This window comes from Argentina silus (assembly GCF_951799395.1).
Source record: "Argentina silus genome assembly, chromosome: 20".
NCBI classification, from domain to species: Eukaryota; Metazoa; Chordata; class Actinopteri; order Argentiniformes; family Argentinidae; genus Argentina; species Argentina silus.
The window spans coordinates 5,458,059-5,471,519 of NC_139674.1; the positions used below are offsets into that span (position 1 = coordinate 5,458,059).

Sequence of the window (13,461 nt, forward strand, 5' to 3'; positions counted from 1 at the left end):
GGGGAGACGGAGGAGAGCACAGAACGGAGAAATTAAAAAAACACGGGAACCATATTCATGTCGTACTGTGATATCTGCAGGGCCCATATGGTTTTACTCCTCTTGGATGACGTTATGTTGTCCAGGGGAGGCTGTTGGAGGTAGAAATCGGAGGACGGGGCTCATTGTAATGCATGGAATGAGGAACCCTAACCCTAACCCTATCCCTATCAAACACACCTGATGTTGGCCTATGACCTGTTTGGACCAGCTACATGTAAACTGGAGGTACTCAACTGACCTAGTTTTGACTGGAGGAAGTAGTGGCCTGTTGTTATTGGTATTGTTGCTGTTGTTGTTGTTGTTGCCATTAGTGGTGGTGGTTTCCATCATCCTACCCACCTCAACACAATCTGTTCTTTCGTTCTTGGCCTCTTCTCTCTCAGACTGTGTGTGATGTGGCCTCTCCACCCCCTCTCTTTTCCTCTACTCATCCCATCATTCTCCTCTCCTCCACCTCCCACCCCCCATCTTCTCCCCCCCCCCCCCCTCCTTTTCCTCTACTCATACCCTCATGTACAGAAATGTTCTCCTGCGAGGTCGAGGTGGATATCCAGCAAACACACACACTGATATTTGCTGTCTGACATGCTGACAGAAAAGGCTTTCTAACTGAGTTTAGGCTGTCCTCTAGTGGTCAGGTGGTGGTGTTGCAGGAAGGAACCCCTTTCACCGGACACTCGTACAGCATCACAGTGTAGCATCATGTGGTGTAGTTGTCACAGCAAAAGATGAGTGAAGTGTCCGGAATATTTAGACACACATTATTCTGACATTGTACACTTAGTTTTTTTTCCTCCCTAATACAAGGGTTTAATATACTACCCTAACAGGACCAATCGTTTATTTAATAGTATTTCATAGAGGAAGGTTAAAGTGTATTTACAATGCTATAAGAACAGCTGCAGGTATGCACAGACAGACAGACAGACAGACAGACAGACGAGTATCACAGCACCTTCACACGGAGGGAGGGAGGGAGGGAGGGAGGGAAAGACGATTACCACAGTCTGCCAACGCGACAGTCTGGAAGACAGAGACGTCTGATCTACAGTGTATGGATTCTAATATGTCACCTAAAACCCAGTACTCTAACACCCCTGACTCCATCCAAGTCGGCCTAGTGACTCTCTCTCTCTCTCTCTTTCTCTCTCTCCCCTTTTCCAGTTGACCTTCCCCAAAGCCAAAGTCTTGCTGATGTCCACCAACCAGGAGGACTTCAACGACTGGTACCGCAGCCTGTCCTCTGCTGTAGGGTATGTTAACAATAACACACACACACACACACACACACTCTCTCTCTCTCGATGTGTACTTCACATACTGTACATTGGCTGGCCCAGTCTGCCTTCCAGACACCCTATCTGGCATTGTAGCATTGATCAAGCGTCAGCCTTCCCTGTCACAGTAACAGTAGCCCTGCATCCCTGAAGGAGGGCTGGGGTCACATTGTACGCACAAGGGCCATCCAGGTCTCCTGCTCTTCAGAGGGCCGGGGCCTACACTGCCTGGCCAGGCTAATTAGTTTATCACCCTGTCACAGGGACGAGAGGGAGAGGCTGTCACAGGGTCCTCAGACCTCACAGAGGATCCCCTCTAGAGCCGGTGTCTGCCTGGCCCCCGACCTCCAGGGAGTGTAATTAGCCGTGGAGGTCTGAGAACTGGACGGGCTGAGAGGACAGGGGTCATCAGGGCTCTGACTATTAGAGATGAGGGCATATAGGTGTGTGTGTGTGTGTGTGTGTGTGTGTGTGTGTGTGTGTGTGTGTGTGTGTGTGTGTGTGCGTGCGTGTGTGCGCGCACACCACACACACGCCATCTGCTCAGGTTCTTTGACTCTCAAAGTATTGATTTATTCACACATCTTACCGTTCCTTGATCACTGGTCTACTGAGTCTTTTTAAACCTATAGCCAGCTATATATATATAATGATAATCAGACAGGTAAGCGTTATCGTTTCTTATACAAATCAGTGTCAAATATCCGCAAGGTTGCTTTTACTGCTGTTGGATCAGAAATACGATCCTCTTATATCTGTTTATTGCATACCATCATATTATCGTATTAATCAATTAATAATAGCAAACGTAAGAGAAATACAATGACCTTATTCTCTGCACTTAAGGACTTCAACTTTAAGTTCATTTTGCATGGATGCTGTTTTTCCTAACTTGGTCATGAATAAGTTACACACGCACACACACACACACACACACACACACACACACACACACACACACAGCTCTAAGCCAGGGGACTCAATCAGTGCACAGATCGATGCGCTCAGTGACACAAGGTGAAAAAGTGAGGCTCCCTCCCCTCTTCAACTGCAGCAGTGGGGCCTTCTGGGAATCCACAGGAAGCTCTGCCTGGCCATGGAGGACAGAAGAACAGACAGACAGACAGACTGGTCAGTGGTCAGACAGGCAGGCAGAGAGAGACAGACAGACAGGCAGGCAGGCAGGCAGACAGACAGACTGGTCAGATACAGCGTCTCCACTGTGGCTCTCAAAGACCCACTGCAGTAAAGAATCGGGACTCCATACTGCAGATCTACTCTCTCCTTTTTATTCAGTCAATGGATGGGGGGGTCAATGGGAATAAAGCGGAAGAAATCGATTTTCTCCGTTTTTCAGTTTCAGGAGAAAGCTAATTTCATACCCAACAGTGAAAGTGTATGGAGAGAAAGTTTTAGACAGTTAGTGCAGTATATCAATCAAACATTCCATCCCATGCATTACAATGAGCCTGTCCTCTGATTTCTACCTCCACCAGCCTCCCCTGTTGTAAATGTGTGTCCTCTCTTGTGTTGTGGCAGGCAGCTGAGGTCCAGGAGCACCGTGGTCCACCAGAGGGACGAGCTGTGCAGGAGACCCCTACGCTCCACCACAGACGGCCAGCAGAGCACGCCAGCGGCGGCGTCTGGCGACCACGACGCACCCGGGAGGAAGAGGAACATGGTCAGACCCCCCACTCCCTCCTTCCCTCCCTACCTTACTTACTTACACACACACACACACACACACACAGACATCCCCACACCATACCGCAATACAACACAACACAGCACAACACACACACACACACCAGCATGTGGGGCCTACTGTTATATCCATGGCCATATTAATGCTCTACAGTATATGTAACTAATTTATAAGTTGAATATCTCTGTGAACTCAATAGAGAGGGGAGTTTAGCGGTCAGACCAGTGAGAGTTCCCAGAGCCAGACCCCATCCAGCAGCAGAGACGCCCCAGCCGAACCAGAGGGCAGCAGCGCCACCAAGAGGATGAAGCTGTCTGAGGTGCCACGGGAGAGGTCAGTTCTTTTAACAAGTTACAATTCAAATGTGCTGTATACCATTTAGCAGAAAGGCTTTATCCAAAGCCACTTACAGTACAGTGAGTGTATACCGTTTTTTTATACAGTATATGGTCCCACGGGAATCGAACCCGCAACCTTAACGTTGATATCGCCATGCTCTACCAACTGAGCCACACACCAAACAACTTCTTTTTTTTCACGAGGGATATTCAGTTATAATTATACATTCAGGATATAATTAATTCTGTACAGAACAAGTCACGAGGAAATTCACAAAACACCAGAGATGCATTTAAAAGGGTAACACATTGCATATACCACAAAGGTTACATTTGAGCTCTCTGAGTCCCCCTAGAGGGCGATCGAGGAGGCAGGCAGAAAACTTAGTATGGGAATACACCGTATAAGCCTGAATGATCGGACCGGGTCATCTTACCCACCAAGCCTCTCTGTGGGTTCACTCTATCCTGATAGATGGTATTACATTGTAATGACCATGATTTAAGGTACTCTAAGAGTAAGCAACTCCCTTCCTTGAGGCCTGCGGTCTGTACAGGTCTTCTTTTGTCTTTTTAATCAGCAACTGATCTGGGCCAGGGAAAGCTGTTGTATGGACTGATTGGACTCCCTCACCAATCAATGAAATACATACCTATTAAGTACCAGGGAGAGGATAACTAAACTAACACACACTACAACCTTAGGTCTTAAGTTGACGCAGATGTGAAGTCCAAAGGAGGTGTATCGCATACAGAGTTTTTATTCACGCTGTTTTTTTAGTTTTATACAGACATTGTTTGTATTATTGTTTTCATAATTCATTCATTCTTCCCTCAGTTCCCAAGAGTCTGCGGGGTCCAGCTGTGTGATCCTGTGATGGACGGAGGGATGACGGAGGCCTCCACACACACACACACACACACACACAGAGAGAGAGAGAGAGAGAGAAGAGACACAGAGTCTGAGAGGAGAAGCTGTTATTGGTGGATCTATAAGAGCAGGAGGCTGAGGGTGGGGTAGTTAGTAACTGGAGGATCAGGGTATCGGATCTCTTTGCTTTTTAGACATACTGAACATATACTGCCAAAAGAGACACAGATGGAAATCGTGTTTCGGTTCTTCTTTTAACGTGATTTAATTTTTTTGTCTTGAAATGTGAACATTTTAACACTGATGCCAAAGAGCAGATGCCTTGGACCATTATGGAGATGTTGGGACCATAATACAGCAGCCATATTTGTATCTCTTCACTTTTATATTACCTCCACTCCATAGTACAAATAGTTGGGATATCTGAGATATACGAAGCCCACAATTGTACCTATAATGAATGTAATGGTTATCAACCACATTTGCATCATACAAGTGCTTATTTGCTCATATTTAAATATCATGCTTGCCAAATATATTTACCATAACATATACTTGTATCAATATATCTTGGGAGAATTACAGTATGGAGATAGTTTGGATGCAGTGCAATAGTTGGAGGAGTGTATGCGAGCCAGTTACACTGTATTCAAATGAATTACTACGGAGGTGTGTGTGTGGTGTGTGTGGTGTGTGTGTGTGTGTGTGTGTGTGTGTGTGTGTGTGTGTGTGTGTGTGTGTGTGTTCCAATGAATTACGACTGAGATAATTCATCTATTGGTTCCCATTAGCAACATCTTCTCTGCCCAGAGAGAAATTAAACTTGTGTGTACATGCTTCAACATTAATTATATAACCTGATATGATTGCAATCTATTCACATTATATATCTATATTTTATGATCATGTACTCATCATCTATGCCCTCCTCTGAATATCAAAATGTATACATTGCAATCGTTCTTTAGGGTTTTTTTAAGTCTAAGATGTATTTTGACATTTTGTTTTATGTCTTTATTTCTTTGTCAATTTTTTCTATCACTCCTCCAATAACCTTGCTACTCAAAGCTGTTACACTGGTTCAAAATGACAATCCGTTACTATGCCTAAATAAAACTCCAATGGATTACAAAGACCCTTCTATGACCTAGGAAATTCATCACCAACCCCCACAGGGATTTGTAGGATATTACTTTGTAGGATATGGGATTGGCAGTGTGTACCATACATCTTATTTTTCTTTTTAATTCAATGTAATATTATCTTATGTTGTTCTTGTACTGTTCTGTCTATAACTGTTCAGTCCTCAGCCGTGTATGTTATGTTCTATATGGACCCCAGGAGGAGTAGTGGCTGCATGTGGAACAGCTAATGGGGATCCTGATAAACAACAGCAACAACAACATCAACAATAACACTCAGTAGCCACTAGAGGGAGACTAACATTAAGAGACATGGGGATGTTGTGGCACTTGATACAGTACTTATATTATATTATATATTAAATTATATCGTTTGGCCTCTAGGCCATTCACTTCAAAAGTGTTAGTTTCAGCATAGCTATCACAGTGCATACATTGATAGTGGCCTAATATGTTTTATCTTATGAAAAGACATGATCAATGTCTGTAAAAGGCCCATAAACTGTAATTCATCATACAAACAGAAATGCGACAATTGGCTGTTGATAAATCTGCTGTAGTTCGTATGACTTGGACCTCACTGAATCAGCAGGTCAGGATCATGATAAAGTCCGGTATTATTCGTCTCACTCCATCTCCGGCTTCCCATCCCCCCTGTCCCCCGCTGAGGGCTGGGTTAATGTTGATGAAGACATTTTAAATATTCAATGACCCCTATATGTGGAAAGCTTTAGAGAAAGACTGATTTGATTCTATTTTAAAGAGGAGGTGTTGAGGGGTCAAGGAGTTGTCTGAAGGATTAATACGATTACAATACACCGTCATCGCTTGTCCAAGTCTATTTATCATTAAGTGGTTTCTACCATTGCTAAAGCGGCCGAAAGGTATGTGCTCTTCTTCGCATTTCACTGAGGCATCGACCCTTGTTCAGTTTATCAACTGTTTTGGTAATCGTAAACAAACTCAAATCAAATATAGTGTATTCTGTAAAGCACAGTCCTCTCTTGTTTAGTGCTTTTTTCAAATGTTCTTTATTTTGTAGGTGGGCCTACTGCATACTGTTTTGGATTTCATCCATGCGAAGGAGTCATTGATGCATTATGAATGTCTTATTGTAAGGTCAATCAGTCCATATAGATAAGGAACTGCCTTTATACAATTCATGAAGTTAAGTTGTAAGACATTGCAGTACCACATTGTCCCCACTGGATGGCGATCCAAACGTTGAAGTTTGGAAATATTACTGGATTTTTCACTTTTTTATTTGTACTCATCTTCTGTGATTAAAGCATGTGACGCTTATACTGAATTTATTTTTGGTATTTAACACCCTGCTAGGAATGTTTCATGAAAATACAATCTCTAGCTAGGTATCCTCCTTAAAATAATTTACAATCTTGGTTACTATGTTGTTTACTGTGGCATTTATTGGTATCTGCCTGTCATCTTACCTGCTGTCTCACTGCAAAACACTTTATATTGTCATGGGTCATTCTCAGCCTTTAACATGGCGATATACATAAGGCTCCACATAAGCTTGCAGTCCTGTATATACAGCATACTGTGTGAATATATGTGGCCTATGCTCTATTAGTCAAACCAGCAGTAATTGTTTTTGCAGGACAACATTATGTAATAATCCTAATGTATTCATAATGATGTGGGGCTCTTGACCTGTTTGGTAATCTGCCCAATTATAAATGTGCGTGCGTGCGTGTGCGTGTGTCATGTGTACTCAACTTTATCGACATTACCTGCAGGTACAAATACATTTGTATGGAGTACTAGTCATCTCCACTGGGATGGCCGCCCCTGTAATAAAAACCCTGTGGTGTAGATGGATCATTATACCATACTCAGTTGTTCACTAATCAGTCTTGATGCCTGGATGCCTTGTGAAAGCATGGACGACCATGGCCCACTGTTCCTCTACTGATGACCTCATTGGTATTTCAGGGATGGACACTGTCTCACACTCACTCTCTTCTCTCCCTCCCTCCCTCCCTCCCTCTCTCCCTACCCCTTGGTCCTGTAAATGTTGTTTCCCCCCAGAGATGAGGCCTTATCTGCACTGTGACATGCTTCATCTGTATGTTAATACTGAGAGAATTATTCTCTACCACCGTGTCATGTTTAGCCTTTGACCCCGGTGTAAATCAGGCATGTCTAGAATTCATCAAGCTCTCTGAACAGGCTGTTCAGCACTCTGATTCAGTGATTTCTCGGAATAATTAAAAATGTCCTTTCGCTGTGACTGGCCAGATAAACACAGCATTAAAATATGAGCAATTCTTGACATGCTGTCCAAGCACTGCTTAGGACTTCTGAGGACAAACAAGCCCTGTGGACTTTCCTAAACTTACGTAAACACGCTTGGAAGCATGTTTTGTTCTTTTTATATATATATTTTCTGAGAACCACAAACAACAGGGCCTTTGGACAATGTTGGAAAATGACAGATTGATCAGATGGAAATATGCTGTTTAGAACATATAGACAAGGGAGTCTAATCAGCTCTACATTTCCATCTGCAACACTCAAAATATTTTACTGAATGTATGTTATTATTATTTGTATTGAACCTTTATTTATGCAGGGAAACACATTGAGACTAAGGTCCCTTGCGCTGGTCTGCCTTGTCGTTACACCCCAGGCCAGCGCAGTCCCTGGCCTCTGCTCCTACGTGACTGCAGGCCTATGTTCTGCTCTGCTCTGTGCTGTGCTGTGCTGTCGCCCGCATGGGATGTGATTAATATGGCTGACCTTGTATACTCTGTCCTGTCTGGAGGAGAGGCGCCATACAAGGGTACCCCAGCCTTCATCCTCTTCATCACAGTAAGACACGCCCTCGCCCATTACACCACCCATCCTCTTCATCACAATAAGACACGCCCTCGCTCTTTATCTCAACCATCCTCTTCATCATGTTAAGACACGCCCTCACCCGTTACACCACCATTTATTAACCTTGCTCTTTATTTTTCATATGTAGAAGTCCTATGTTAAAGTCTACTGTACTGCATGTTGTTCACTCATTCTCACAGCTTTCTAGCCTGGTCTAAATATGCCCAAGGGGAAAGTGTCATTAATAAATTAGTTTCATAACCAGGCAAGAAAAGTAGGGCTGAGGAAGGGGGGTGGGGGGGGGGCAGAACAAACATTTTCCATGCCCTCCAGTTTCAATCTCTCCATCATTTTCATTGTAATTCACCTCTTATCTGGCCTATGTCAGGTCAGCTTCTGCCAGCTTTTTGGGCGTCCATCTTGGTGGTGAGCCTGAAATGGGAGAAGATGTTGAATAACCTCCACACACAAAAGGGTAATGTTATGACAGGCTCCTTATCGCAAATATGAGAGAGTCCCTCTGTGGGTGGAGTAATTGGATTGGTCATTGCCTGCTAGTCAGTCACGCTGTCTGCACTCCATGGCAATTATGTTACCGTGGTGACCTTCTTCGAGGAAATGCGGTAGTACTGAAAGCTTTTCAGTCAGTTTTGCAGCCGATAGGACAGTGTGATCGAGGTGGTATGGTAATGGTGTCCTTGTTATGGCGTTTACACGCGGTTATGTGTGTAAACAGCATGGAAGCAACATGGAGTTCACATCCCTGAGAGACATGAGTGATGACAGCCAGGAAATGTTATTCAGCTTTCTGCCTCATTGCTTCCCATAACAACAGCCTTCATCTATTCTACACACTCAGGGGACGAACTAAAGGGACACGCCTGACCAGCAAGCCAATGTTGAATTTGTGAATTGGTTAAGGGTTTGGTTAAGGGTTTGGTTAGGGTTAGGGTTAGGGTCAGTTTTAGGTTTTGACCTAGTCACATACTGGTCAGGAAGGTCCCTTTAGTCTCACACTCACTGCAGTCTTCACCTTTCCAAGTCAATTTCCTGTATGCGCAAATATACTTGGCCAAATTAAAGAAATCTGATTCTGATTCTGATTCTGTCTGGACTAAATAAAGGGTTTGATCGGCAGCTACTGAATCAAACATGAGAGATGTGCCAAGTTTATGTGACATAATGTGTCACCATCTGGATGGTTGGCTTGACATTTCTGTTGCTTCAAGAAGTTGAATGATTCAGTTGCTGTGTCTGTGGGACCTCTTATTCATGTTATGTCAGTATGGCTTTTGTCATACTTGACCTCATGCTACGCAGACGCAAATGCCTGTTAAAAGGAATGATGTTTGAGTTTGAATCGTGTAATACCTATTTAACAAACATCCTGGTACCGAGGAAGTTACAGAGGTATTGTACTAGTAGGTCCAGGGGAGGCTGGTGGAGGCAGAAATCGGAGGACAGGCTCATTGTAATGCATGAATGGAATGAGCAATGGTATCCTCATTCAATTCCATGCATTAAAATGAGCCCGTCCTCCGACTTCTGCTCTTACCAGCCTCCCCTGTTACAGAGGTAGGTCGTAAATTATGGGAAACCCTTGTTCAAGTTCCAAGCAATTTCCATAACCTGTCGAGAAGCTGAAGCTTGAGCAGGACGTCTCCTCAAGTGATCCTTCTTTGCAACCCACATTCTATCTCTCTCTCTCTCTCATTTCAATCTCTCTCATCCAAACCTTTTCCTCTCTCCATCCCCGCCTGGGAGACTGCAAGCATGGCAACTGTCATCCAAGAACGGATCTGTACTCATCTTTTTTTCCATCCATAAATCCCACGCAGCCGAACAATGAGCCAGACTAGAGACACAGCTTGGCGTCCATTTAACAAATCCCCACAGACTCAGTGGGAAGCACGGGCACTGTGGGTTGAGTGAACACCACTCAATAGCACTAAAGCTAATAGCAGAACAAGTTAAAATGATTAAACCACCAGACCAGACTACTCTGAATACCACTGTATGTTACATACAGTTATATCTGTGTAGCAGTGGAGGCTGGTGGAGGTAGAAATCGGAGGACGGGCTGATTGTAATGCAGAACCCGGTCAACTGCTTGGAAGGCAGCTATGCTCACCACTATACCACCAATGCTCATGCTGTCATGGGATGCTCTCTGTTTTTACCTTGTCGCACAGACATGTCTCCCCCCACATCTCCCCCTATCCCCCTGACCTGAGGATCCCTTGGGATGGAAGGGGACTTGGGATGAAGGGGGAGAGTTCAGACAGACAGCTTGTTGGTCTAGGGTATGATTCTCTCTTCAGGTACGAGAGGTCTTGTGTTCAAATCCCAGACGAGCCTGTTAGTTCAGCCTTTAACTCAAACGCGCCTTGTCTCATTGCTTCAGTAGGCGCTGCCCCAGGTCACTGCAAAATTCCCATGGCACAATCAGCAAATGTCTTTCTGGCCGGCTTCTCAAAATGCATGGGAGGAGAATATCCGAGGTTTCACTTCTCCAATGTGTTTTTGAGGAGGACTCGAGAAAAAAGTTTGTAGATTTGGCCCAAGGCCAGGAACAGACGGTATTCATCCTCTCTATGGCTGTGGAGTCATCCTACTTTTTCGTTTTGGGAGAAATGGCAGTGGTGGGATTTGAACCCACGCCTCCGGAGAGACTGGAGCCTTAATCCAGCGCCTTAGACCGCTCGGCCACACTACCTCTTGGTTTAGGGTAGCAGGGCGGTTGGGTACCTCAGCCTTCCAGGCATCTTGAGACTTTAATTGTTTTCTGGCGTTGGGTTTAAGGATCTGGTGGGAAGAAGGACGGGGCCTATAGCGGAGCAAGACAAGATGGCTGACTGGTTAAGTCCATCGACTGCTAGTTCACTGTGCTTTGCCTGTGTGTGTTGGACTCGCCACAAGACCTTACTGCTTTTTCCGCCACTTGGGAAGACCGGGATGGACACAGAAATAAAAAAATAAACTGTTCTGAGAGACACTACACTCAGTGAGTGTATAATGACTTGCTTGGGTTGGGTCAGCTTTTCTAAAGATGGCAGCGGTGGGATTTGAACCCACGCCTCCAGAGAGACTGGAGCCTAAATCCAGCGCCTTAGACCGCTCGGCCACGCTACCCCTTGGCCTAGGATAGCAGGGCGGCTGGGTAGCTCAGCCTTCCAGGCATCTTGAGACTTTAATTGTTTTCTGGCGTTGGGTTTAAGGATCTGGTGGGAAGAGGGGTGGGGCCTATAGCGGAGCAAGACAAGATGGCTGACTGGTTAAGTCCATTGACTGCTAGTCCACTGTGCTTTGCCTGTGTGTGTTGGACTCGCCACAAGACCTTACTGCTTTCTCTGCCACTTGGGACCAGGTGTGGAGTCATCCTACTTTTTGGGGAAAAATGGCAGTGGTGGGATTTGAACCCACGCCTCCAGAGAGACTGGAGCCTTAATCCAGCGCCTTAGACCGCTCGGCCACACTACCTCTTGGTTTAGGGTAGCAGGGCGGTTGGGTACCTCAGCCTTCCAGGCATCTTGAGACTTTAATTGTTTTCTGGCGTTGGGTTTAAGGATCTGGTGGGAAGAAGGACGGGGCCTATAGCGGAGCAAGACAAGATGGCTGACTGGTTAAGTCCATTGACTGCTAGTTCACTGTGCTTTGCCTGTGTGTGTTGGACTCGCCACAAGACCTTACTGCTTTTTCCGCCACTTGGGAAGACCGGGATGGACACAGAAATAAAAAAATAAACTGTTCTGAGAGCAAATGGAAGCCCTACACTCAGTGAGTGTATAATGACTTGCTTGGGATGGGTCAGCTTTTCTAAAGATGGCAGCGGTGGGATTTGAACCCACGCCTCCAGAGAGACTGGAGCCTAAATCCAGCGCCTTAGACCGCTCGGCCACGCTACCCCTTGGCCTAGGATATCAGGGCGGCTGGGTAGCTCAGCCTTCCAGGCATCTTGAGACTTTAATTGTTTTCTGGCGTTGGGTTTAAGGATCTGGTGGGAAGAGGGGTGGGGCCTATAGCGGAGCAAGACAAGATGGCTGACTGGTTAAGTCCATTGACTGCTAGTCCACTGTGCTTTGCCTGTGTGTGTTGGACTCTCCACAAGACCTTACTGCTTTCTCTGCCACTTGGGACCAGGTGTGGAGTCATCCTACTTTTTGGGGAAAAATGGCAGTGGTGGGATTTGAACCCACGCCTCCGGAGAGACTGGAGCCTTAATCCAGCGCCTTAGACCGCTCGGCCACACTACCCCTGGGCCTAGGGTAGCAGGGTGGTTGGGTACCTCAGCCCTCCAGGCACCTTGAGACTTTCATTGTTTTCTGTTTGGGCCCGTTATTACCAATCAATCAAAGCTTGAATGCCACAGCCTATTTGAGTATTGTTGCTGACCATGTGCATCCCTTCATGGCCACAATTTACACATCTTCTAATGGCTACTTACAGCATGATAATGCACCATGTCACAAAGCAAAAGTTGTCTCAAACTGGTTTCATGAACATGACAATGAGTTCAGTGTTCTTTAGTGGCCTTCCCAGTCACCGGATCTGAATCCAATAGAACAACTTTGGGATGTGGTAGAACGGAAAATCTGCAGGAATTGCGTGATGCAATCATGTCATCATGGACCAGAATCTCAAAGGAATTTTTCCAACATCTTGTGGAATCAATGCCACGAAGAATTGAGACCGTTCTGAGAGCAAATGGCGGCCCTACACTCAGTGAGTGTATAATGACTTGCTGGGGTTGGGTCAGCTTTTCTAAAGATGGCAGCGGTGGGATTTGAACCCACGCCTCCAGAGAGACTGGAGCCTAAATCCAGCGCCTTAGACCGCTCGGCCACGCTACCTCTGGGTATACCTGAACCTGCCACGCTCCTTTTCAATGGACCCTGCACCTTTTTGTTGAAAAGAGTTTCTGACCGGGGAAAGAGTTTCTGACCAGGGACACACAATGTGTGGCGTCTTTTTATACCATACAAACTGGATGGGAGGGATTGGAGTTTCTTCCAAAATCCACTAGATGGAGCCAAATCATTGAGCTGAAAAAGTTGACCTGAAGAAGAATATTGATTTTCACCATAGATAAGTGGGGAGCTTGGTCCATCTATGTATATCGGACTCCACCTCCAACAAAACATTGTTGTAGTTATTAGCAGAGGAGGAGTGTAGAGAGGATACATTTATTTATTTATTTTAAATGTATGCCAACGTTTTATCATAATTATTTAGAAAATGAGGT

General features: G+C 45.3%; 2 protein-coding genes across 2 annotated transcripts in view; both read left to right on the forward strand.

The window, feature by feature from the left end:
- arhgef39 (Rho guanine nucleotide exchange factor (GEF) 39) overlaps window positions 1–5,343 on the forward strand; it is a gene marked incomplete at its 5' end in the record, with an annotated part of 31,443 nt that extends 26,100 nt beyond the window's left edge. The window contains 4 exons of the mRNA XM_083691946.1: window positions 1,207–1,295; window positions 2,859–3,000; window positions 3,224–3,357; window positions 4,201–5,343. Of these exons, the coding sequence (XP_083548072.1) occupies window positions 1,207–1,295; window positions 2,859–3,000; window positions 3,224–3,357; window positions 4,201–4,240 (405 nt within the window). The 3' untranslated portion in view covers window positions 4,241–5,343. The remainder of the gene's footprint in view (window positions 1–1,206; window positions 1,296–2,858; window positions 3,001–3,223; window positions 3,358–4,200) is intronic.
- A 7,643-nt stretch (window positions 5,344–12,986) lies between these two features.
- The window catches only part of LOC310820275 (receptor-type tyrosine-protein phosphatase zeta-like), a gene marked incomplete at its 5' end in the record, with an annotated part of 44,898 nt that continues 44,423 nt past the window's right edge, over window positions 12,987–13,461 (forward strand). Inside the window, one exon of the mRNA XM_083691855.1 lies at window positions 12,987–13,074. Within this exon, the coding sequence (XP_083547981.1) occupies window positions 12,987–13,074 (88 nt within the window). The remainder of the gene's footprint in view (window positions 13,075–13,461) is intronic.